Source organism: Vicugna pacos, chromosome 4 (assembly GCF_048564905.1).
Source record: "Vicugna pacos chromosome 4, VicPac4, whole genome shotgun sequence".
NCBI lineage: Eukaryota > Metazoa > Chordata > Mammalia > Artiodactyla > Camelidae > Vicugna > Vicugna pacos.
Window position 1 is genome coordinate 2,969,863 of NC_132990.1, and position 26,432 is coordinate 2,996,294.

General features: G+C 51.5%; 1 protein-coding gene across 3 annotated transcripts in view; it reads left to right on the forward strand.

The window, feature by feature from the left end:
- Nucleotides 1–26,432, forward strand: part of PHF2 (PHD finger protein 2) — an 88,976-nt gene that overhangs the window by 47,044 nt on the left and 15,500 nt on the right. For all 3 annotated transcript variants that reach the window (XM_072959126.1, XM_072959125.1, XM_072959124.1), the window contains exons 3-11: nucleotides 3,928–4,042; nucleotides 16,046–16,206; nucleotides 18,997–19,138; nucleotides 19,940–20,126; nucleotides 21,224–21,386; nucleotides 22,344–22,431; nucleotides 22,880–22,986; nucleotides 24,519–24,610; nucleotides 25,825–25,914. In XM_072959126.1, the coding sequence (XP_072815227.1) occupies nucleotides 3,928–4,042; nucleotides 16,046–16,206; nucleotides 18,997–19,138; nucleotides 19,940–20,126; nucleotides 21,224–21,386; nucleotides 22,344–22,431; nucleotides 22,880–22,986; nucleotides 24,519–24,610; nucleotides 25,825–25,914 (1,145 nt within the window). The remainder of the gene's footprint in view (nucleotides 1–3,927; nucleotides 4,043–16,045; nucleotides 16,207–18,996; nucleotides 19,139–19,939; nucleotides 20,127–21,223; nucleotides 21,387–22,343; nucleotides 22,432–22,879; nucleotides 22,987–24,518; nucleotides 24,611–25,824; nucleotides 25,915–26,432) is intronic.

The window sequence follows — 26,432 nt, forward strand, 5'->3', positions numbered from 1 at the left end:
GCAGCGTGGACAGCAGCCCGGCGGGACCTGGCAGCCCTTCCCTGGCTGTGTGTGTGCACACACGTGCGCGCATACGTGCCTCACAAATTCTGTGAATCAGACGTTTCCTGCCGTTATGGAGCCCGCCAGGGACAAAGGCACAGATTCTAGCACCTTCCGCCAGTGGGTGCTCTCAGATTGCCCGTCACCATTCATCTCACACGTGTTTGTGCCCTGACGGAGCCTGTCTGTGAAACACTGGTTGGTTTTTGCCACGTCGACTTTGGTCACACCTTCCAGAGTGAGGCCCTTGGATGCCCCTGTGCGCCTGGGGGACACTCGAGCATGTGGGCCTGCCTCCCTTCCTGGCCCTGGCCTTGAGAGGGGGTTGTGGTGAACACAGCAAGGCGAAGACAGGAGGGAGAGGACCAGGATGGGATGGGGGCAGGGTCCCAGAACGAGCTGAACCGAGGCCACATCCCCCAGATTTGCCCTGTCTTCATGAGATGGCAGGGTTCTCTCCCCCTGCTGTCGCCACCTGTCGCTTGGACTGATTTTGGCCTGTGACCCGCGGGCCCACAGGTTTACCCAATTCACAGAGATTTGAGGTGGGAACTTGACAAGGTATCCTCATTGACACGAAGGCGCATGGGAGGCAGGTGACATGGCCCTTAAAGTGGTTCTGAGTGCTAGCGTTGCCTCCTGTTAGCTCTGGGCCTGCTCTAGACGTTACTTCCCTCACTCACTTCTTACTGTCTCACCCCGTGGGGTGAGGTGAGCCACGCTCAGAGGCTGGCAGGGCCCTGGTACTAAATGCCTTAGGCACACCTGTTGCCCCCGTGCTCCAGGGGGCCCACCGAGCCCCCACCAGCCTTCCTGATGGGCAGCCAACTTCAGGGCGCCTTGTCAGAGGGTGTTTTGGGGTACCACAGGCAGGACAAGGGTCAGCCTCTGGGCTCTGGGGGGGTCATGGGCCCGGGGAGGGAAGGAACCCACCAGCCAGGGCTGCAAGGGGTTCGGAGGTAGCCCTGTGGAGCTTGCACCTTGCCTCACAGCTTCACCTCTGGCTGGTGCCCCAGCACACCTGCTCCCGTCACAGTGTCTGGTGTGTTCCAGCCTCTCCATGAGATGCTAGGAGCTGCCCAGCCCCGAGTGAGGGCCCAGAAGGCCCAAGCCGGCCCAGGGCAGGACTGCCCCTGGCCCCTGGTCAGCATGGCCTTCTCAGGCCCCGCTCTGGGCAGGCACATGGGGGTGCTGCTGGCTTGTCCTGCTGCCCGCTGCTCCCCTGCGTGTCTGCTGTCGCTCGGCCTCCTGCCCCTCCGAGACTCGGTTTCCCCAGGTGGCCTTCTGGCACCGGGCACTCCACACTGGGAGGGCTGCCTCCTTGGGCCTCTGTGTACCTTCCGAGGGGAGGGTAAGGCTGCAGCCTTGGTCTTGTCCCTAGAAGTGGGGCTGCCCTGAAGATCACCCTGCCTCTCGGGAAGGGGCGTGAGGCAGGTGCAGGAGCCAGGGAAGGCATCCTCAAGCCAGAGGGCTGTGCCAGATGAGCTAGTGCTGGAGGGAATAGCAGCTGGGGAGGATGCGGCCACCCCAACCCTGCTGACCTCCAAAGCACCTCCCTTCCCCTCCGCCCCTCCCTGCTCTGCACAGGGACTGCCTGTCTCTGTCAGCCTCCCCAGCTGGGTTGTGGCCTCTCCTGTCTGCTTTGTCACAGCTGCCAGAGTGCATCCTGGGCTTCCCTTTTCACCCCCTCCTCAAATCTCTGAATTCATTGGGCCCCCTTGTAAGTGGGACGCTCCACTACGAGCCAGGTTCACCTCCCACTGGGGGCAGTCAGGGACACTCCCTGCTTCGTGTGGACAGCCTGGATCCAAGAAACTAGACTCGCCAAGTTCCACTCCACCCCTCCGTGGACACACACAGCTCCCTCCGTTTCCTCGGGCCCTTCTTGGGATGGAGTGGGGCACCTTGTAAACTCTAAAGCTCTTTGCACACATGGTGCCCCAGGAGCACTTGTTCACAGGGCTCGGTGCCCGTTCTGGACCAGCCGGCTCTTCCCTGCGGGCCCCACTGCGCCCCGCACAGAAGGATTCAGGCACGTGCAGCAGCGACAAAGGATGACGATGTTGAGGCTGTTTCATCGAGGTTTCCCCTTCCTCCAGGGCCCTGCCTTGGCCATGGGCACCCCCTTCCCAACCAAGCCAGCTGGGCTCTTTACAAAGCACTTTAAGAAGCAGGGATGACCCCCAGGCCACCACCCCCGGCCTTGGTGACCTCTGTGCAGAGCTGAGCTGGTCAGCAAGTGCTTGCAAATTTACAGAAGAACATGCCTGAGATGGAGTAACAGGAGGGCAGTGGGGAGTTTTCCTCCTGGCATTGCGGGTCTCTGTTGGGTATCAAAGGACATGGGTTGGACTGAGGAACCAGTGTGGCACTGGGGAGACACCATCCATCCACAAATCTTCCTCAGTGCCCGCTCTGCGCTCAGGGGCCTGAGCTGGTGCAGTGGTGCCTGGCAGAGCTCTGTGGGGCAGGTGGAATACCAAGCGCTCATCTCACAAGGAGTCCAGGAGGCCAGGATTAGCATTAATAATGAGGCACAGAGATACCCAGTAACTTGCCTAGGGTCACACAGCTACAAGATAGCTGGCAAGAAAGATCTGGGCAGGTGACCCTGAGCCCTTTGGATCTGGATCTGGAAGTCCCAGCTCCGGCCCTCCCTTTGCAGGACCTTGCCAGATTTCCGTAATGTCCACCCACACCTTGGTCTTGGAGACCAGGCATGATTAAATATCCCCTGTTGTAGGAGACAGTCTCAAGGAGTTATGACTTGATGAGACAGGGAAGGGGTGGCAGTTTGGAACCGAGGTCAGCTCAGCCACCAGCCTTCCCCATCCTGCCTTAGGCAGGTCCTGCTCAGGGGTAGCCATCAGCTTGCTTCATCCCCACAACCGCCAAGACGCAGGAGGACTGCAGTCCCCTCCATGTTCTCATCCGTGAAGGACAGGCACCCTGACGGCACCGCCAGCTCTCCCTCGCGTCCAGTCTCATCTCTGCCCGAGGGTCAGCCTGTTTCAAACCCTGCCCAGCAGCCCCCAGCGATGGGTCCCCACACCTGGCCTGTCCTCACTCACCGAGTGGCCTGTGGCTGCCCTGAATGGGGGCGAGGGCATCAGGGAGATAGCTCCCCTCCCTCCGGGCTCTCACAGTCCAGTAGGGCTGTACGTTAGTGTGCGTGCGTGCTTGTATGCGTGTGCTAGTGTGCACCTGCCTGTCAGTCTGCGAGGGGCATGTGCATGTGCACGTGTGTGTACGTGTGTGTGCACATGTCACAGCCCGGTAGGGGAGGGTGCATGCCCAGCGCCCTGGGAGCCAGCGTGAGAACTGGGCAGCCTGAGGGGCGGGCAGGCAGTGGTGGGCACAGGCGATGGCGAAGAGGGGTGTGAGGAAGACGTGACTTGGGGGTGGGGAGGGCAGCCGGTGCAGCAGGGGGCTCTGGCCTGCCCTGCCTGTGAGCTGTGGGCCGTCAGGGCAGTGAAGGTCCCAGCTGGGAGGGACAGGGTTTGTGCTATTGGAGGGCCCGTCTGAGGGGAGGCCGGGCCGGAGGTGTCCTGAATAGCAAGCCTTGGTGGGACCTTCTCGGGAGATGCCTCTGATGAGTTCTCGGCAGACTGAGCGCTCAGTGGGGAGGGGTCCCAGGAGACCCCAGCTTTTGCGTACCATCAAGTGAACCGGCAGGTCGGGAGGTGTGGGGCGGGTGGGGGCCTTGACCTGAGGATGGGGAGGGTGGGACCTGACCACGTGACGGCGCAGGGCCAGGGAGCCCCGAGGACTCTGTCTCTGAGGAGGTCTGAGCCTTGTGGCGCTCATGGTGGCTGTCCTCCCAGCTGGGTCCGGGAGGCTTGGGGAGGACTGCGGGTGACGCGCTGCCTCCTGTGTCCCCCACAGTGAAGAAGAAGCGGACCTGGCACAAACACGGCCCAGGGCAGACGCCCGACGTGAAGCCCGTGCAGAACGGCAGCCAGCTCTTCATCAAGGAGCTGCGGAGTCGGACCTTTCCCAGGTGGGCAGGCGGCAGCCGTTCCCTCTCTGGCCTGCCCGCTCCCTCCTAGGCCGGGGCGTGCACCCCCACGGGGGCTCCAGGGCCCTGAGCTTCCCCCCAGGGGGGCAGCACAGTGGCCAAAACCCCACGTGCTCCCGGCACGGGGGCTGCCCTCTCCCTTCTCAGCGCCTCCGTGGACAGGTGTTGGCGACCCTCTTCCTCTGGGCTCTGGGCGCAGCCTGGGGAGGACAGGACCTACCATCCCCACCTGGTGTGGCCCTTCCCATGGAACCTTCCTAAAGGAGAGGCCACTGTCCCCATTTTATAGATAAGGAGTGGGTATCCAGCCTGACACCACCCTCTGGATGTGGCAGGTGCTGGTGTCAAACTGCTGTGGCTTTCCTCTGTGCCCATGGCCCCGGGGAGTCCCTAGGCCTTCCTAGAATGTCCCCCACCCACTGCACACCCTTGTCCTGCATGTGGGCTGAGGGCAGGATCAGGGCCGTTGGGAGCGGCTTCTGGTGAGAAAGGGGCACCTTGACCGCGCATCTGTGCAGTTGTAGAGACAGCTTCTCCGCACCACCCTTCGCCCTTCATGGCTGCAGGACAATTTTTATTTGACAGAGTCTTTACTTCTTCACTTTTGAAGGGTAATTTGATGGACACAGAATTCTAAGTTGGTGGGGTTTTCTTTTAACGCTTTAAATGTCTCACCCCATTCTCTACTTGAGTGCATGGTTTCTGATGAGAAACTCAGCGCAACTCTTATCCTTGCTCCTCTGTGGGTAAGGTATTTTTCCCTCTGGCTTCTTTCTCTTTTATTTCCTTTCCCCCATCTTTATTGAGATATAATTCAGATACCATACTATCCATCTATTTAAAGGGTACAATTCAGTGTATTCACAGATCTATGCACCACCAGCAGTTAGTTTTAGAACATTTTCATCACCTCCAAAAGAAACCCCATCCCTCTCCCTTCTCTTCCCGGGCCTACTGCTAATCTGCTTTCTGTCACTGTAGATTTGCCTATTTTGAACATTTCATCTAAGTGGAATCATATAATATGTGGCCCTTTTGTGACTGGCTTATTTCACTTAGAATAAAGCCCTCAAGGTTCATCTCTGGTGTAGCAAATCTCAATGCTTTGCTCCTTTTTATGGCTGAATAATATTCCATTGTATGGATAGACCATCAGCTGATAGACATTTGGATTATTTCTGGGTTTTGGCTACTGTGAAGAATTCTACTATAAATGTTCTTGTAAAATGTTTTGTTTGGATGTATATTTTCATTTTTAGGAGTTACTCAATTTCATTGAGCAATTGCCAGACTTGTTTCTAAAGTGGGTGTACTACTTTCCTTCCTCGCCAGCAGCCTCCACGTCCTCACCAGAACTTGTTATTATCCGACTATCTGATGGTTTGATTTCAACCATCCTTGTAGGTATGAAGTTGCCTCTCACTGTGGTTTTAATCTGAATTTCCCTGATGACTAGTGATGTTGAGCACCTTTTCATGTCCTTATTGGCCATTTGTCCTTTGCCCATTAAAAGTTTTTTCTTATCTTTTTAGTATTGAGTTTTTTATATATTTTAGATATAAGTCCCTTATCCAAGATATGATTTGCAAATACTTTCTTTTGTTTTGTGGGTTGTCTTTTCACTTCGTTGGTGTCCTCTGAAGTGTAAAAGGTTTTAATTTTGATGAAGTCTAATTTATTTGTTTTTTTTCTTCCATTTCTTGTGCTTTTATTGTCTAATGTAAGAAACCATTGCCAAGGTTAAGGCCACAGTTTATGCCCATGTCTAAAAGTTTTAGCTCTTAGATTTAGATCTTTAACCCATTTTCAGTTAATTTTTCTTTATGGTGTGAGGTAAGGCTCCAACTTCTTTTTTTTTGTATGTGGATATCCAGTTGTCCCAGCACCATTTATTGAAATGACTGTTCTTTTGCCATTGAATTATCTTGGCTCTCTTGATGAAAAGCAATTGACCATAGATGTTTCAGTTTATTTCTGGACATAGTTCTGTTCCACTGATCCATATGTCTCTCTTTATGCCAGTACCACACAGTCTTGATTACTGTAGCTTTGTGAATTTTGAAACTAGGATGTGTCCTTCAGATTTGTTCTTTTTAAAGTCTGTTTTGGTCATCTGAGTGCCTTGCATTTATTTCAGCATTTCAAGTTCAGTATGTCAAGTTTCTGCAAAGTAATCCCCTGGGATTGTGGTAGGAATTCTGTGGAATCTGTAAATCAATTTTCCGTTACTCCTTGAATCCCACTCCTTTCTTCTAGATTTGTTTTCCTTTTTGTTGAATTATATCCTCTAGTGGTACTTTCAGAAAAGGCCTATAAAAATATTCTCTATGTCTGAAAATGTTTTAATTTCGTTCTTATTCTTGCATGATTCTAATTTTCTAAAATGGACCTAAAATTCTAGGGTAAAAGTTACTTTCCTCGGATTTTCTGGAAATATTTCTTTGCTGTCTTTTAACATCTCGTGTTATTGATGGGATTTCTGTTGTCATTTTAGTTGCTAGAGTTTTTATTCTGTTTGGTTTCATTTTTGGTAAATAATCTGTTTTTTGATCTGAAAGCTTTTGAGCGTGTCTTTTCATTTTTTAAAGTTGAAGTATAGTTGATTTACAATGTTATGTTAGTTTCTGGTATACAGCATATTGATTGAGTTAATAAACATATACATATTTCCTTTTTCATTCTTTATCATTATAAGTTATTGCAAGATATTGAATACAGTTCCCTGTGCTATACAGTAGACACTTGTTATTTATCTATTTTATCTATAGTAGTATTTATCTGCAAATCCCAAACCCCTAATTTATATGTTGCCCCCTTCCCCTCCAGTAACCATAAGTTTGTTTTCTGTCTGTGAGTCTGTTTCTGCTTTGTAAATAAGTTCTTTTAGATTCTACATGTGAATGATATCATATGATATTTATCTTTCTCTTTCTGACTTACTTCACTTAGTAATGATAATCTTTAGTTCTATCTGTGTTGCTGCAAATGACATTATTTCATTCTTTTTAATGGCTGAGTAGTATTCCATTGTGTGTGTGTGTGTGTGTGTGTGTGTGTGTGTGTGTGTGTGTGTGTGTGTATACACCACATCTTCTTTATCCATTCATCCTTCAGTGGACATTTAGGTTGCTTCCATTCTTGGCTATTGTAAATAGTGCTGCTATGAACATTGCGGGGCAGATGTCTTTTCCTATTAGAGTTTCCTCTGGGTATATGCCCAAGAGTGGAATTGCTGGATCATATGGTAAGTCTGTTTTCAGTTTTTTAAGGAATCTCCATACAGTTTTCCATAGTGGCTGCACCAAACTACATTCCCCCCAACAGTGTAGGAGGGTTCCATTTTCTCCACAGCCTCTCCAGCATTTATCCTTTGTGGACTTTTTAATGATGGTCATTCTTACCAATATGAGGTGATTTTGTGGTTTCGATTTGCATTTCTCTGATAATTAGCAATACTGAGCATTTTTTCATGTGCCTATTGGCCATTAGTATGTCTTCATTGGAGAACTGTCTGTTTAGGTCTTCTGCCCATTTTTGATTGAGTTGTTTTTTTTTTGTTATTGAGTTGTATGAGCTGTTTGTATATTCTGGAAATTAAGCCTTTGTCAGTCTCATTGTTTGCAAATATTTTCTCTGAGTCCATAGCTTGTCTTTTTGTTTTGTTTACAGTTTCCTTTGCTGTGCGAAAGCTTATAAATTTAATTATGTCCCATTTATTAATTTTTGCTTTTTTTAATTGCCTGGTTAGACTGCCCTCGGAGAACATTGCTACAATTTATATCAGAGAATGTTTTGTCTATGTTCTATTCTAGGAGGTTTATGGTGTCTTGTCTTATGTTTAAGTCTTTAAGCCATTTTGAGTTTATTTTTGTGTATGCTGTGAGGGAGTGTTCTAACTTCACTGATTTATATGAGGCTGTTCAGTTTTCCCAACACCACTTGCCTAAGAGACTGTCTTTTCTCTATTGTATATTTTTACCTCCATTGTCAAAGATTAATTGACTGTAGGGGTGTGGGTTTATTTCTGAGCCCTGCATTCTGTTCCATTGTTCCATATGTCTGTTTTTGTGCCATTACCACATTGTTTTGATTACTGTAGCTCTGTAGTGTTTTCTGAAGTCTGGGAGAGTTATGCTTCCAGCTTCCTTAATTTTCTTCAGTAGTGCTTGGGCAATTCTGGGTCTTATGTGATTCCATATAAATTTTAAGATTATTTGTTCTAGTTCTGTGAAAAATGTCCTGGGTATTTTTATAGGGCTGGCATTAAGTTGGTAGATTTTTTGGGTAGTATAGCCATTTTAACAATATTAATTCTTTCAATCCAAGAGCATGGGATATCCCTCACTTTCTATAAGTCATATTTAATTTCCTTTATCAGTGTTTTATAGTGCTCAGCATATAAGTCTTTCACTTCCTTGGTCAGGTTTATCGTAAGTATTTTATTTTTTTGATGTGATTTTTAAAGGGATTAGTTTTTTACTTTCCCTTTCTGATATTTTATTATTAGTATAAAGAAATGCAACAGATTTCTGTATGTTAATCCTGCTACCTTGCTGAATTTGTTTATCAGCTCTAGTAGTTTTTGTGTGGTGTCTTCAGGGTTTTCTAGATATAATATCATGTCATCGGCATATAGCAAGCATTTTATCTCCTCTCTGACAATTTGAATCCCTTTTATTTCTTTTTCTTGTCTGATTGCTATGGCTAGGACTTCTAATACTATATTGAATAGAAGTGGTGAGAATAGGCATCCTTATCTTGTTCCAGATTTAACAGGAAGGCTTTTAGCTTTTCACTATTGAGTATTATGTTGGCAGTGGGTTTGTCGTAAATAGCTTTTATTATGTTGAGATATGTTTCCTTTATACCCACTTGTTAAGAGTTTTTATAATGAATGAATGTTGAATTTTATCAAGTGCTTTTTCTGCATCTATTGAGATGATCATGTGGTTTTTGTCCTATCTTTTGTTGATGTGGTGTATCACATTAATTTGTGTATGTTGAACAATCTTTGTGACCTTGGGTTGATACCAACTTGATTGTGGTATATGATCTTTCTTATGTGTTGTTGGATTTAATTTGCTAATATTTTGTTGAGAATTTTTGCATCTATGTTTATCAAAATGTTGGCCTGTCATTTTCATTTTTGGTAGAGTCTTTGTCTGGTTTCTATCAGGTTGTTAGTTGCCATAGAATGAGTTTGGGAGTTTTCTCTTCTCTTCAGTATTTTGGAAGATTTTGACAATAATTGGTATAAGTTCTTCTTTGTATGTTTGGTAGAATTCCCCAGTGAAGCCTTCTGGTCCTGCACTTTTGTTTGCAGGGAATTGTTTTATAATTAAAGATCCTATTTCACTTACAGTGATCAGTCTGTTCAGATGATCTATTTCTTCTTGATTCAGTTTTGGTGGGCTGTGTGTTTCTAGAAACTTGTCCATTTCTTCTAGGTTATCCAATTTATTGGCATTTAAGTGTTCATAATATCCTTTTATGGTTTTTTGTATTTCTGTGATATTGGTTGTCATTACTCCTCTTTCATTTCTTATTTTGTTTATTTGTATCCTCTCTCTTTCCTTCTTGCTGAGCCTGGCCAGAGGTTTGTTGATTTTGTTTATCTTTTCAAAATAAAACTAGAACTTGGTTTTATTGATTTTTATATTGTTTTAAAATCTCTATTTTATTTATTTCCTCTGTGATCTTTATTTTTTCCTTCCTTCTGCTGAGTTTAGTTTTGTTTCTTCTTTTTCTTATTCTTACAGGTGGTTGGTTATGTTGTTTATTTGAGATATTAAGCCTCTATTGCTATGAACTTCCTCTTAGCTTTTGCTGCATCCCATAGATTTTGTGTGGTTGTGCTTTCATTGTCATTTGTTTCAAGGTATTTTTTAATTTCCTCTTTGATTTCATCATTGACCCATTAGGTTTTTTTTTCAGTAACTTAAAAAAATTTTTAATAGCATTTTGTTTAGTCTCCATGCAATCATTTGTTTCTCATTCCTCTTTCTGTGGTTGATTTCTAGTTTCATGCCATTTTGGTCAGAAGAGATGCTTGGGATAATTTCTACCCTCTTAAATTTGCTGAGGCTTGTTTTGTGTCTGAGTTTCTGGTCTATCCTAGAGAATGTTTCATGTGCACTTGAAGAGAATGTATATTCTGTTTTTATTTTTGTTTTTGTTTTGTTTTTTTGGATGTAATGTCCTGAAAATATCAATTAAATCTGACTGTTCTATTGTGTCATTTAGGATTTCTGTTGCTTTATTGATTTTCTCTCTGGAAGATCTGTCTATTGATGTTAGTGGGGTATTAAAGTCTCCTGCTATTATTGTATTCCCATCAATTTCTCCCTTTGTATCTGTTAGCATTTGTTTTATGTATTTAGATGCTCCTATGCTAGGTGCATATATGTTAAGGAGTGTAACATCCTTTTCTTGTATTGGCCCTTTTGCCGTTATATAGTGTCCTTCTTTATCTTTCTTTGTGGCCTTTATTTTAAAGTCTATTTTGTGATATGAGTATTGCTACCCTTGCTTTCTTGTCATTTCCATTTGCATGAAATATCTTTTTCCATCTCCTCACTTTCAGTATTTGTGCATTCTTCTCCCTAAAGTGGGTTTTTGTAGGCAGCATTTTATAGGTTCTTGTTTTATTATATAATCTACCACTGTTTGTCCTTTGATTGGAGCATTTAGTCCATTGATGTGTAAGGTAGTTATTGACAGATATGTTTATCGCCATTTTTACCTTGTTTTCCAGTTGATTTTGTATTTATTTGTTCCTTTTTCTCTTTGTTTTTCCTTTTGTGGTTTGATGATTTTATTTCATGTCACACTTCGTTTATTTTCTTTTTGGTTTTTATGACTCTATTGTGTGTTTTTGATTTGTGAGTAGCCTGTTTTTCAAGTATGTTAACCCATTACTCTACTTGTTTTAGAGTGGTAATCATATAGGCTCATACACATTCTAAAAAAACAAAAAAGAAAAAATCTACATTTTCTTACTCCTCTCTCCACATTTTATGATTTTGATGTCTTCTTTTACTGCTTCATGTTTATTCATCTGCTGTTATAGTTATCATTGCATTTCCAAATGTGATCTTCTCTATTCTGTAGATTCTTGCTTCTTTTCTATTTAAAGAAGACCTTTCAATGTTTCTTTTAGAATAGGTTTAGTATTGCTGTATTCTTTTAATTTTTGCTTGCCTGAGAAATTCTTCCTCTCTCCTTTTATTCTAAATGATAGTCTTGCTGGGTAGAGTATCCTAAGTTGCAAGTTTTCTCTTTCAGGACTTTGAATATATCTTTCCATTCTCTTCTGGCCTGCAACATTTCTGTAGAAAAATCAGCTGATAGCCTTGTGGGGGGTTTCCTTGTAACTAACTGTCTTTCTTTTGCTGCCTTTAAAATCTTTTCTTAATTTTTAACTTTTACAATTTTAATTATAGTATGTCTTGGTATAGGTCTGTCTGGGTTCATCTTGTTTGGAACCCTGTGTGCTTTCTATACCTGGACATGTTTCCTTCTCTAGTTTTGGGAAGCCATAATTTCTTCAAACATGTTTTCAACCCCCATTTTTCTTTCTTCTCCTTCTGGGACCCACTGTATGCATAGATTGGCATGCTTTATATTAGGTCTGTATACCCGTAGGTCTCTTAAATTGCTTTCACTTTTTTTCATTTGTTTTTCTATTTGCTGTTCTGATTGAGTGGTTTCCACTATTGTATCTTCCAGATCACTTATTCGTTTTTCTACGTTATTTAGTCTGTGACTTATTGCCGTTAGCTTGGCTTTCATGTTGGCAGATGAGCTGATTTTAATTGGTTCCTCTTTCTAGTTTCTAGTTCCTTTTTTATAATCATCTGCATTTCTATTGATAGCCTTTCTTAATTTGTTCAGTATTTTTATTATTTTCTTTTTGAACTTGAGATCTGGTAGACTAGAGAGGTCTGTTTAATTGTCTTTCAGGGGATTTCTCTTGTTATTTTAACTGTGAGTCGTTTCTCTGCTTCTTCATTTTACTTAGATCTCTCTGACTCTGTGGATTTATGAGTAACGGTTATCTACTGTGGTCTTGAAGGGCTGCTTTTATGTGGGCGTGTCCCTGTGTAACCTGCGTGCTTCTAACATTTTTGTTATGAGGGCTGTTTTTAGTATGCACGGCTGCCACGTCTTTCCTCTGTGTGCACTGGCTGTTACCCCCTTGATAGGGGGTGTGACTGGTGTTGTGGTGACCAGAGCCTGCACTGGGGTTTGAAGGGGCCTCTTCTTTGCTTTGTGGTTGTCACAGCCCTGTCGGGGCGAGCTCTGCTCCTCAGCTGTTGGAGTAGGGGCCCCCAGATCCATTTCTGAGCTGCTGTGTGAGGCAGGGTGGGATTGGGCGGTGCTGCTGCTGGGACAGGAGCTGCTGGATACTCCTTCACAGGAGTTGTCATAGGGAAGTGCCCTCTGTGGTGCTGCCTGTCACCTACTGTGCGAGCTTACAACATACACAACATACACTCTTTTTGGTGCTGCCCTCAACCCCGCCTCAGTCATGGCAATGCAGACAGCCTGCCTCAGTGCCCCTCAGGCACTGTGCTCACAAAGTCACCAGGGCAGATCTGTTGAAGTCAGGCACCAAGACCTGCCATAGTCACCTGTAGTTGTGCGCTTGGATCCACCATGGACAACAGGGTCAGCCCAGCCCCCAGCCCTGCCTCCATGTGTGCATGGCCACCTGTAATGCAGACCTACCCCAGCCATGCACCAGCTTTCCGCTGGGATGTCCCACAGACACCAAGTCCACAGAGGCACCAGGGCTATGAATCTGCCAAAGATGCCCAGGACAGGGCTCAGCCCTCACCTTCATGCGACCCTTGGGAGTAGGCCCAGACCTCAGCTTCTCTTCTACTGGGGATAACCTGTCAGTGACTGTTCCCTGTCAGAGCTCCCAGAGGTGGAGCCACCCTAGCTGAGGGCAAACCGAGAAAGAGACCACTCTGGTGGGGTCCCACCCCTCCCCTCATTTCAGTGGGGCTTTTATGGCAGGACCACACCCTGTGAGCACACTGAGACAGATGCTACTATGGTGGGGTCCTGTCCCTCTGCTTGCAAGCAAGTGCTAACAGTGGGGCTTTTTATGGCAGCCCCAGGCTCCCTTGCACACACTCCCAGTTTCAGCCCACACCCCACTCTAGCTCCTTCAGGCTGTCTCTGCAAAGCCAACCCCAGGTCTGTCGTTTAATGCCCAGCTTCAGTGCCCAGCCCCAACACACAGCAGCTCGAGTGCTGGGCTGGGGAGCTGCACGGTGGCCTGCACCCTTGGCCCCAGTTTCTCTCTGTTCTGGTCAGTGACGTGGCTGCAGTGGTCTCCTCTGAGCCCCTGAAGCTCCCTTTCTGTCCCAACTAATCTCCCCGCTGATGAAGGGTCTTCCCAGGGCGAGGGAACTCTTCCTCTTTACCGCTTCCTCCTGGGTGCGCAGGTACTGGTCCTGCTTCTTCTTTTTCCGTTTTTTTTAAATCTTACCTGGTTACAAGGAGTTTTTTTATTTTTTTTGTAGCTTTGCTAGTGTAAGTTCTTCTGCCAGAGTTCAGTAGGTTTTCTGTGAGAATTATTAGAATTACTCCACAAGTAGATGTATTTTTGATGTTTTTGTGGGAGGAGGTGAGCCCCGCATCCTTTTATTCCACCATCTCGAAGCCCCACTGTCGCCTCACTTTTGATGTAGCACGGATATGCTGCAGTGCCTCTAACGTGCATTTCTTTTTATATATCCTGGTCAGGACTCAAGGAAGCTCTTTTAATTTGAGATGTCATATTTTATCTCAGTTCTGGAAAATGTTCTATTTTCTCTTTTAATAGCACTTCTTTCCCATTCTCTTATGTTATTTTTTAAATCAAAAACCCAATTTTTTTCAATCAGCTCCCATTTAATGAATCTACTGAGTTTTTAAAAAATTCAGTCATCGTATTATGGTTTTCAAAATGCATATTACTTTTCAGTGTTGCCTATTCTTTCCCCCTCCTGCTCTTTTCTTTGCCTTTTCCTCTCATTATCCCTTTGAATGTGTGTAATATATTTGTCTTAAAGCCCCCTTTTCAATCATCCTGTTATCCTCAGCTCTTGGGGTCTACTTTTCTTGGCAGATGAATCTGTAGGCTCTACCCCTGGGCAGTTCACCTCCTCTGTGAGGCGTGACCCTCAGAGGGCATCCTTTCCCAGGGCATACTGGCTGCCCCCAAAGGGTGGTTTTGTCTTTGCCTCTTGCTGGGTCCTCATGGGTTTCGCAGTTCCAGACCCAATGCATGGGTGTTGTGTGAATTTGGAACTCTCTTCAGTGAGATGAGAGCTTGGGATTCCAGTGTATCAAGGACGACCTTCTGCCTTTGGCTTCCACAGCTGTCTGCGCTGTTCCCAGTATTCCCAGCGCCTCTCACGTTCCTTCTCTTCCTCACCTTCTGGTTTATCCCTAACACTCTGTCACCATGGAGTCAAACCCAAGGATCACTCTCCAGGCCTCACCTTAACTGACCCTTGTCAAAATGTAGCAGTGGTGCGGCCCCTCCCTCCTTGCGTCCTGTCCTCCACGGAGACTGTGACTCCGTGTCTGCTGGCTCTCCTCTGTCTGCCCAGCCTCCTCCCCTGCTGACTGCTCTCCCTGAGGAACTCTGCTTTCGCTCCCCACCATCTGTTTCCCTGGCCTCATAGATTGTACCTTGGTCAGCCACTCCTCAGCTTCTTTCTCCAGCCACTAATCTCTCTGAGCTCCTGACCTGTCTGCCCAACTGGTGCATCCACTGGCCAGTCCCACCAAGTGTGTCCCTACTCAGCCCTGGCTCTGTCCCCACCCCCACTCCTGTCCCTCTTCCAGGCCTCAGTCAATGGCTCCTGGCCCTTGGTCACTCAGGCCAGTCCCTCAGCTATTCACCTGTGCCTCCCTCTGTTCTCCTCCCACCCCTGTATGGTCTTCCGAGTCTGCCATCTCCCTGGCACTGCCACCTTTCAGTCCAGGCACTGCGTGCTGAGCCTCCTCCTCCATGGTGGCCCTGCCTGCCCTGGCCCTGCTCCTGTCCACTGTCCATCTGCGTAGCAGCCAGATGAACCTCTGATTGTCACTGTCCTGCTCAAGCTGTCCAGTGGCTCCCAGTGCTCTTGGCATGAGGCGGCCTGACCCACCTCCTCACCTTGGGTGCTTGGCCCCGCCCTACCCCAGCCACCCAGGCTTCTTCTCATTCCTCACATTTGCCAAATCCTCCTCCCTCCAAGACCTTTGCTGGTACATTTCTTCTCAGAGCCCTGACCCCCATCACGCCTGCTCCCCCAGGCTTCTGCAGGCCCAGTCTGACGCTGTTTCCTGCTGTGTCCGCCACAGCATGCCCTCAGCTGTGGGCTAACGGCCTTGCACACTCATCTGATGAAAACCCCTCTCCAGCATCACCACAAGCCCAGCACAGTGTCCAGCACAAAGGGAAGCAGGAAGGCTGCTGACCACCAGCCCACCCCACCCGTGGGTTCTGTGCTCGGCTTGTCTAGAGGGTGGCTTCTCTCTGCAAAGGGGTTTGTGTCCATCTGCTGTGTCCTTAGGTCCTGGACCTGCCCCCATGTGGGGTCTGATCTCCGAGCACCCATGAGGAACGTTATTGGGTGGGGGGCAAGAGGCGAGCGGCAGGGCGGATGTTGCTCACACCTCTGGAGCCTCCCTCTTCTGTAGTAGGAGGGATGGATGTGTGTGCCCGTTCTCCACTCACCCCAGCCCTGGGCAGGTGCCTGGATCTCCCAGACCTCAAGGTTCCTGTCTGTGACAAGTGTGTGGGGCCCTGCCGTGTCTACCCCAGGGCTGCCTTGTGAGCCGTGAGCTTGGCACTGCGGCAGGCCCTCCTCCTGGGGCCGTGGCGGGTGTGTGGCCGGGGCTTGGGCTTCACGTCTCCAGCCCCGAGGCCCTGTCCAGACCTGTCGTAGGGGCTGGGACCTGGGCCCGACGTGACCTCGGACTTGTACCTCCCCGCAGTGCGGAAGACGTGGTGGCCCGCGTGCCGGGCAGCCAGCTCACGCTGGGCTACATGGAAGAGCACGGCTTCACCGAGCCCATCCTCGTCCCCAAGAAAGATGGGCTGGGCCTGGCGGTCCCAGCCCCCACCTTCTACGTCAGCGACGTCGAGAACTACGTGGGTGAGTGCCCTCCCCTTCGTGTGGGTTGTGGGTTTCTAGGGCCTGCTGATGCCAAGTCAGGAGTCCCTGAATACATCGCCTAGGCCCTGACTGTGTCCGGAGACACGTGAGCCAGTGTGACTCAGGGTCCCCGTGCTCCATTCCTAGTGCTTTTCTTAGAATGAGACCCCAAGGCCCACCAAATGATGGATGACCCAGGTTCCCTCCCTTTGCAGTTACTCTGCCTGCGAAATGAGGGATGTTGAGTGGTGGCCTTCATTTGGGCAACCGCAGATTTCATTTCTGTTGGGTGCTGACGAGAGGCGTGCCTGGGAGGGCCCCGCTGCGTGGGCCACTGCTCCTGTGGTTCGTGCTGTGTCCTCCTCAGCCTCTCCTGGGATCACCCAGGTGGCTGGCCTCCCTGTCTGCCCTGGACATGCCTCCCCATGGCCCCCGGACCACCTCCTTTTCTGGATCCCTCTGCGGTCTAGCTGAGGCTCTTGGCAGTCCTGTCTTGTGTCCCCTGGAAGCTCCCAGCACTGTGGACACCCTCTGTCAGGACACCTCGGGGCGGAGGGATGTGCTTGTGTGTGCTGGGGTGTCGTCTGGAACAGAGAGGTCAGCATCCCCCTGCAGTGACCTCGGCTCTGAGGCCCTCATGGTTGCCGGGGCTCGGGCTGTGCCCAGGGGTGCCTGGGTGGCCAGTGGGGGAGGAGGAAAGACCCTGAAAAGGCAAGTGCCCAGGCCAGCTCTGGCTGCACACCCGACAGGGGAGCACACAAATGCTGACATCCTCAGACAGGTGTTCCATCACTGAACTCCTGACCCACTGCATCCGTAAAGCCTTTGAGTGGGGAGGAGGTGATAGAGATTAAATGAGATCATCTGTACAAGCCATAGCGGAAGCCACTGGCATTCCAGAGAACTAGGCGCTCTCCTCTGGAGCCAAGGCTGAGGGTGGCCCCGAGGCCGACCAGCTTGTGGCAGGGAGCGAAAAGGGACTCACTTTTCTAGTCTGGCAGCTACCACCTCTGGAGCTGCTTCTGCCAGGTTGTGGCCCCTGTCATAACATCTAGCTAATGGCTAATGAGTGCCAGCAAGGTACCAGGCATCCTTCTCTTCCCTCAAGAGGAGCTAGTCAAACTATTCTCAGCTCTGCCTTCCAGGCCCCAGGCTCAGCCAGCGGCCAAGGACGGGGCCAGGTCTGCCCTGCCTCCCAGCCCTGCAGCTGTGTCTCTAGGAGTGGGGAGCAGCTTACCACATAGGGGAGGAGACAGTCCAGAGGTTTCAACTGTAAATGTCTTTCTTTCTTCTCTTAATTTTTCTGTATTATGCAACTTTCACACACATGCACAAAATGAGAGAAGTAACCAGGGAACCCCCATGCACCCAGGACTGGTCACAGAACTCACCAGCTTTTGCTATTTTCCTGTCTCCCCGACTCCCTCTTCCCCCAAGTATTTGAAACCAAATCTCTGGTACATATATCATTTCACCCATGCCAGCTCTGTAACACAGCGCTGACAGATGGCTTTTAAAATAATGTAATCAGTTCCATTCTGGTACTCTATGATGTGAAAAATAGTTTTTTTAAATCTAAGACCCACCTAAATTCTCCCCAGTTGCCTCAAAAACACCTTTTAAAAAAAAATTGAGTTATAGTCAGATTATCATGTTGTGTCAATTTCTGGCATATAGCACAATTTTCATCATACATGAATATACATATATTCATTTTCATATTCGTTTTTACCATAAGCTTTTACATTTGGCTGTTTGAATCCAAAAAAGATCCACACACTGCATTTGGGTTTTATGTCCCTTCAGTCTCTTTGCTTCTGTAACAGCCCCATCTCCCTTCCCGTTCCCTTGCTTTGTTGGAGAAATGGACTTGACCTAGAGGATCTTTCATATTTGGAATTTGGGAAAAATCTCACACTCAGGATTTGCCTGACAGTGTCCCTGTCAGCCAAACGACAGTGGTGTCGTTTACTGTGTTCCTCGGTCCCCAGTAGTTCCTGTGACAGGTGGTTAGAGGCTGGCTTGGATTTGCATTCAAGTTGTCGGCAGGACTCCTTCCCCGGGTAGAGGTGCTCCCAGTCACGTTATTTCAATGGTCAGGGTGGTCCAGCCTCATCTGTGCACAGAAAGCTCCAGCAGCCTTTCGGCTCATTGAGCAGCCAGTGAGGACTGTTGCAAAGGGCGAGTTTTCCAGTTCTGTCCTCTCTCCTCCTGTTGTGAGTCTTCTATAAAGAACGTTGCCTCATTAGTTACTTGGTCATCCAGAACTTTCTTTCTCTCACTAACAATTTTTTACCTTGAAATTTTCCTCATCAAATTATAGAAAATGTAGGATAAACATTTTTTCTTTTCTTTACCAATTTTCAGAATAATGCATTGGTGCTCTGGAAATGCAAGAGTATTTTTATTTAAACATTTTTTAAGTATAAGTATGTCCCATGCATTATTTGGGATATACTTACACTAAAAAACATCTTCATTGTTTATCTGAAATTTAAGTCTACTTGGGTCCTATATTTTTATTTGCTTCTCTGGCTTCGTTAGGTGAGGTTTGTGGCTGTGCCACCCCATGCACCGGGGGTCTCCGTGGTGGCCCATGGGAAGGAGCGGCCAGGGCAGGTTGGGAGGGGGGTGGGGTCAGATGTTAGAGCCGCAGCACTCCGCCCTCCCCTGGGCGGCCTTCCAAGGGTGAATGAGCATCCCCCGTGCGCATCCTGGCCCCTGACCTCAAGGGGTGGGAGCCGCGCCCTCTTCCCTGGGTGTGCTCACCCCGTCCCGCTGCCTCCTCAGGCCCAGAGCGGAGTGTGGATGTGACGGATGTCACCAAGCAGAAGGACTGCAAGATGAAGCTAAAGGAGTTTGTGGACTATTACTACAGCACCAACCGCAAGCGGGTCCTTAACCTCACCAACCTCGAGTTCTCTGACACCAGGTGAGTGGGGCCAGGGCAGGAAGGACAGAAACGGAACCAGTTTGGAACATGCTGCAGGTTTAAAGAGGAGGGCCTGTGACTCAGGCTGTTGAGGTCAAGGTGGCCTGGCCTGGGACTTGTGACAGTCTTGTCCGAATGCAGAGATGTGCCCAAGGTAGCAAGAACATGGAGACCCCCTTCTCATCTTGGCGGAATTGTGACCGCACAGGGGCTGCTGAGCTGGGTGTTCCTGATGCAGTGTGCTACCCAGGACAGTGGTATTTAATTGAATCAAAGGCGGCCTTTGCCTTTTCACATCTTCCCAGGAGATGACTTATCTGGTCTGACAGTGGCCTGGAATGGCAGGGAGCTGCAGGCACCCAGGCATCTGCTCGGGAGAGCAGCGGATTTTCCTTAGGTGACACCAGGAAGCACCTGGGCTGTGTGTGAGCAATTGTTTACTCCCAGGGCCCCATCGTGCCCAGTGGCACTAGCCTGGGCCCACCTGAAATTTCTCCTTCTGGTTCTTCAGGAAGGACGTTGTGTCTGGGGTAGATGGTTCTCAGGCCTTCTCCGTGCCCATCTTTGGGTGAAGAGAACAGTATTAGATGCCTGCCATGGCCACACCCAGCAGCTGGGCTCATTTCTCCCTCGGTGAACCTCAGTTTGCTCATCTGTAGGATGGGAGCAACGCCACGTAACCCAGGGTGGAGAAGTAGATGTGGGATGCCTGTCCCAGAGCCCCTCCCCTGCCCCGGGGGCGTGACAGACGTGGCGATGCTTCCCGTCACTGCTGACTGCTCTTCCTGTCCCTGTCTCCAGAATGTCCAGCTTCGTGGAGCCTCCTGACATCGTGAAGAAACTGTCCTGGGTGGAAAACTACTGGCCCGACGACGCGTTGCTGGCCAAGCCCAAGGTGACCAAGTACTGCCTGATCTGCGTGAAGGACAGCTACACCGACTTCCACATCGACTCCGGGGGCGCCTCCGCCTGGTACCACGTGCTCAAGGTGAGCGCTGCGCAGGCCTCTGCCCCCGCCTCCGCCCCGCCCCCGCGGGCCTCCGCCTCGCCCCCCGCCCCCGCGGGCCTCCCTCCCGCCCCCTCCCCGCCCCCCCGCCCCCGCGGGCCCCACGCGGCCTCAATGGCAGGGTTCCCTCCTGACCCGGCGCTGTCGGGCTGCGAGCCTGTCTGCGGTCCAGCGTAGAGTGGGGCAGGGACAGACTGTTTCTCCACAGAAGGGATGCAGATGCTGGACCCTCGGGAGGTGTGGGGCAGGCAGGGGAAGCACCTCAGGGCCAGAGCAGCCCACAGGTGCTGCCTTTTTCTAAAGCTTGAGGTTCATGAATCAGTTGGAGGCTGCCCACTGGAGTGGTGACCACTAGCTTGTGTCCAGGGAAGGGAGAGCAATGCTGGGAAGACTTCCTGGAAGAGGCGACATGGGAGCATGACCTACTGGGAGTATGAGGGGTGGGCTGGAGCAAGGCTGCAGTGACATCTGAGTGGCAAAGAGCTGGAACAAAGGAGACCGTAATTCTTGGGCTTACCATCCTGCCCCGGGTCTCCCCAGACCTGCTGGAGCCTGGCTAGGGTGGGCGGCTCAGCTTCTGATCCCAGCCCTGTGAGGCCCTGAGCAAGTCTTCCCCTTGTTTGCCCTGTGAGTGAGGGCCTCCCCATGTCCCTGGTCTAAGCACAGGGCTGAACTGGGACTGGCAGGGGCTCCATCTTTTCGTCTCCAACTGGGACTCACGCCACTTTCAAGAGCAGAGCCTTCCTGTAACTCATCAGACAGCAGAACACAGCATTGTTCCCCTTGGCACCCACGGCACCCACAGTGCTGTGGAGACATGGTGTGTGTTTGTGGAGTGGGGCAGTTGTCCTGAACCCGCTGGGGCTCCTGTACCTAGAACCTTCCTGACACGCAGACTTCTGACTGGAAAGCACCCATGGTCCCAGTGTTCCAAGGCAGGAATGGTGGGCCTGGACAGGATGGTTCTGAAGCCAGGACCCATCCCCAGGTCACAGTAGACTCTCGGCATCCCCAGGGCTGAGTGGGCTCTGCCCACCCCCAGCCTATGACAGGCTCTGCCAATGGCCTCTTGTTGGTAGGGGGAGAAGATCTTCTATCTCATCAAGCCAGCTTCGGCCAACATCTCCCTGTACGAGCGCTGGCAGTCTGCCTCCAACCACAGTGAGATGTTCTTTGCCGACCAGGTGGACAAATGTTATAAGTGCACCCTCAAGCAGGGTCAGACGCTCTTCATCCCCTCAGGTGAGTTCCCTGTCCCCGTGCTGCGTCCCCACCACTGAGGTCCACTGCCTTGCCCTGGGGCCAGGCCTGCTCTCTGATCACTTCTGGGGCCACTTTGGGGCCATGAGAGCCCACAGACTCCAGCCTGGCCATTCTCACGGAGGCCAGGCACATGGGATTGTATGCAGGCCCCAGGAGCCCGGCCCAGAGAGCCCAGCCACCCTGTCAGAGGCGGTATTTGCTCATCTCGACATTTCAAACATATGTAGACATGAGCAGGTGAATGCCCTTTAGAGGTGTCACGTTGGTTTATCCATAAGTATTTCACCAAATCTGTAAGATTTCCTTTTAAAAATAACGTCATTACAATACTGTCATCATACTTTAAAAATGAACAGTTCCTTCTTATCACCAAATAACCAAATAGCCAATGTTCAGATTTTCTGATTGTCTTAACGTAAGTCCTCACATTTCCATTTATTTATGTATGTTCCTCTGAGTCCCTCCTGATCAGCCCTCACCCCTGTTTCCTACAATCACAGTTACTTCCTGAAGTCTGGCTCAGGCTCCATCTCTGAGGGTGATGTTGAGACGAGCCCAGCTCTCCCGGGAGGTGTGGCAGCTCCGCCCTGTCTCTTTCTGCCCCTGCACGTGGAGACCAGGGATGCCAGGCCACCCGACCCTGGCGTGGGTCTGAGCAAGTCCCCTCAACTCCTGGGCCTTGGTTTCCCTGTCTGTACCGTGCAGGGCTGGATTGAACAGACTGGACCAGCTCGGACAGTCTCTTCTTCCGGGAGGGCCCACCCACTTATTACACGGAGGCAGGGGCCAGGGTACCTTCCAGAGGGCCCAGGTGGATGGGGCACGGAGGGCAGGTTGGCAGGAGCCCAAGCCCAAGCAGGCTGGAGTCAGGCCAGGTAGCTGCCGAGAGCCCGGCATGAGAGCTTTGAGGGGGCAGCCACATCCCTGTCTCCCCAGGCTGGATTTACGCCACACTCACGCCTGTGGACTGCCTGGCCTTCGCGGGACATTTCCTCCACAGCCTGAGCGTGGAGATGCAGATGAGGTAGGCCCAGGCCTGACGCCCTGGCCGGTGCGGTGATACCTCCCGTGAGTCCTGGCTGGGCCCAACCCATGGGTGGCCCTAGCCAGGCCTCTGTGTCAGGGGGAGCAAGGAGGAAACGGGCTGTGATCTTACCAGGGTCCCTGAGGTGCCTGGTCGCCTGACAGCCTCTGTGGCCCTTTGGCGGGTTTGGGGTGAGCTGAGAGGCCAAGGTGCCTTCTCCTTGGGCACTGACAGAGAGCTCTAGAAGCCACGGCCCATGAGGCTTACCCTCACGTGAAGTGTTCGTCCCGATGTGGTCCCCTGGTCCACCGCGCCACGCATGGCCCGGCAGGGAGGCCTGAGTGGGCATGGCCTGGTGTGGCCTCTGGCTGTGGCGTGGGTTCACCTTCCTTTAGCATTGTCTGCCCAGGGCTTAACGCACTGAATAGTTCTCTGCTGTGGCTTCCAGAGCATATGAAGTGGAAAGAAGGTTGAAACTGGGCAGCCTGACTCAGTTTCCTAACTTCGAAACTGCCTGCTGGTACATGGGGAAGCACCTGCTGGAGGCATTCAAAAGTACGTCCCCTGGTCCGCGTCTCAGCCTGCGGCTCTGGGTGGTTGGTTTGTGTGCGGAGCTCAGGGGTGCTGCGGAGTGGTAACGGTTCCAGGACCCTGGGGATAGTCCCCCCAGCTCCCGGGCCTCGGTTTCCTTGTCTGTGCGGTGTGGGGCTGGACAGGACTCCTGCCTGCAGGGCAGCCTGCTGTTTCAGAAAGAGTTCTGGCCGAGTGTTCCCAGACCTAGTGTGTGTTCGGCGTGATGCCCATGGCCTCATGTGGTCACTGACAGGGCTCAGTGGGGACATCTCGAGGCCTGGGGGTCTGCCTGCCCCTACCAGCCGAGGGACCCCTGCAGCATCCCTGCTGTACTAGGGGTGGGTGTGCATGGCAGGGCCCCTCGTGGAAGGCATGTGGGGAGGGGTGGGCTCCGCTGGGTCCCTGCCCTCTGCAGTCATGGCCCTCCATCCCAGGCCCTGCTGGGGTCATGCCTTTGGGATCAGCGCGTGGCTCTTGGTGGCCACCCTCTGCTCAGGTCTCCAGACTTCCTGCAGCCACGTGGGAGGAGTGTTTGCTTTCACGGAGAGCTTCCTTTTTCAGCAGCGCCTGCCCTTCCTGGAAGCTGCTCTATTGTGTTCTGATAAGAGCCGCAAGTGGAGGCCACCGTATCAGGACTTAGGCGCTTTGGCTCTAGTTTGAGATGAGAAAGCTGAAAATGGTCCTTAACCTGGGCTGCCCAGGTTTCATTGAAACTCATCCATCACTCTCTAAATTCGAACCCTGTGCCTCCACCCCAGCAGAGGGCGTGCCCTGCCTGGGGGGCTCCTTGCTGGGGAGGTGGGATGGGGGAGCCTCACCTTGGGACCTGGGGACAGCCTGGCCAGAGTGACTGCTGGCCAGCCGGCCCTTGCTGGGCTGCCCCCGCCCCTCTGCTTCAGGCCTTCCTCTTTGAAGGGGCTGACATCACAGCAGCCCCAGGGCTGAGGGGACCCAGGGAGTTGCCAGGCCGATAGATGGTCACCGGCTGGTATCAGAGCTCGAGGCTGCTCTGCCTCCGTAGTGAGCTCTTTGCCAGAAGAGGGGACGCTCTGTGCCTTCTGTGTGGGACTGGCTGTGGCTCCCGAGGGTGTGTTTGAGGTGGTGCTTGTCCTGGGTCACCCCAGTGGGGACTGGATCCTGCCTGGTGTCCCTCAGCTATTCAGGGTGCGATGTGAGAGTGGGAGTCAGGAGGAACCTGGGGATGCTTGCTTTGGGGTGTGACTGTGGCCGCTCGCTGATGCAGGCCAGGGACCAGGTGGGGGGGGGTTGGGCTACCTGCATGAGGGGCCTGGTGGGTGGACAGTGAGAAGGCCAGTCCTGCCCCTTGCAGGGTGTCTTGGATGGGTGTCTCCTAGGTTCCAAGAGGAACCGTTGGCAGTTGGGCAGGTGGCAGTGGGCAGAGGCCTCTGAAAGGTCCGGCCGTGAGTGTCTCCCACCACTGGGGCTTTAAGTGACCTGCAGGTAGCAGGTGAGGGTGGGCACCCTCCTGAGCAAACCCCTCCATCTTCCCCCAGGTTCTCACAAATCTGGGAAGCAGCTGCCCCCTCATTTAGTCCAAGGAGCTAAAATTCTCAATGGTGCTTTCAGATCATGGACGAAAAAGCAGGTAGGGAGGTGTGCTAGGTGTGACCCAGGGCAGAGGGGACGATGGCAGGTGGGGAGCTGTCCCCAGGGCGTGTTCTTCCTTCAGTGGGAACTAATTCATGTAAATCAGGTGGGCGCCATCTGCCTAGGTCAGACACCTGTTGGTGTGGGGGCGGATGCATCATCCAGGGGCCTGGCCTGAGGGGAGGGGGCTGAGTGACAGCGAGATTCAGTGGGAGGAAGGCAGGTGGTGGAGACAGTGCTGGGTGAACCCAAAAGGCCAGGGAGCACTCAGGCTAGTGGCTGGCTGGATGTTCGGGGCTCTGGACAGGAGAGCTAAGATATCCTCTCGGTCCTACCAGCTGGCCCAGGCACCAGCTCAGAAGCTGGTTTTGCTCTGTGCCCCTCTGTCCCCCGCCCACAGTAGCACTGCCCTGTGCCCCTCACGGCTCCCCTGAAGCAGCACTTCTGGGCCCCCTCATTAGCACCCACGCAGCAGCTGCTTCTCCTAATGGAGACTCCAGAGGAATGGCTTCCCACTTGCCTTGGCATCCTGCCTGGATTGTGGGTGCAGTGGGAAGCGCGGGGCCTGGTCAGCCCTGGGTGCCCTCTGGGGCAGTGTGCACTGCCTGGGGACTCCCTCCCAGGCAGGGGCAGGTCCCACCAGGCCTGCAGGCGGGGAACTCTGTGTACTTCGTGCTGCTCTCATGGGCGGGCTGGGACGGGTGTCAAGTCCCCTACCAGGGCCCTTCTTCGGCCACACGTCCCCTGGCCTCAAGGCCCGGAGCAGTGCAGAGTGGCCTCGTACCTCACAGCAGCTGCACGGCCGGGTGGAGCGGCCTCGTGCCCAGTAAGGAGGGATGGCCCCCATCCACTCCACAGCAGAGGCAGTGGCCTTGGGCACCCCTCCTCTCTGGGACTTATGCGTCCGCCTCAGAGTAGGGTCATGGCAGAGCCTTCCCGTCAGGGCAGTGTCTGGCCAGAGTGGGCTAACCCCTTCAGGACCCCATGCAGCCAGTCCATGCCTGTGCAGCCCAGCCCTTGTGCCTGTCTGGGTGGCAGTGGGGCTGGGAGTCCTGGGTGGGCAGGTGGGGGACAGTCTGGAGGGACAGAGGGCATGCATCAGAAACCACAGAGGCAAGCCTGCTTGGGGTCCCTGTGGGTGGGTGGATGGGTGGGCCTCAGTGCCCTGACCCAGTGGGAGACCTGCTGACCCTGTGTGTGGCCGCCCTGCAGGCTTTGGCAGAGCATGAGGACGAACTCCCAGAGCACTTCAAACCCTCACAGCTCATCAAAGACCTGGCCAAAGAGATCCGGCTCAGTGAGGTAGGGTTGACCCGGGGGGCCAGCTAGCCTCGGTCAAGGGAGATCTCTGCCTGTCTTCCCTCGTTCTCCCCAGGGCTGCCCACCAGGGACGGCCATGGCCGAGGCAGCCCTTCCCCCAGCCCCTGTGGGGTGGGGCCACCAGCAGGATGGGGGCCCGGACTCCTAGGCCCTGTGGCACACTCCCATCTCCTGGCTGAAGCATAGGGGATGGGAGACAGGGTGGGGACTCCCTGCAGCTCCCTGCGGGGGTGAGGGAGGATGCTGTGTGAGCCTGGACAGCCTGCAGCCTCCCCGTGCCTCAGGGTGGGACAGCAGGCCCCGCCAAGGAGGCAGAGGGGTCATGTGCTGACACAGACTGATGGCGCCCTGTTTCACAGATGGTGTGGGATGGGACAGATGTGAACGTGTCACATGGGTGGCGTAGGCGGCGTGACCATGTTCACAGGTGGTGGTGATGGATGTGAGCGTGTCCTACAGATGGTGCAGGAGAAATGTGAACGTGTGAACTGATCGTGTGG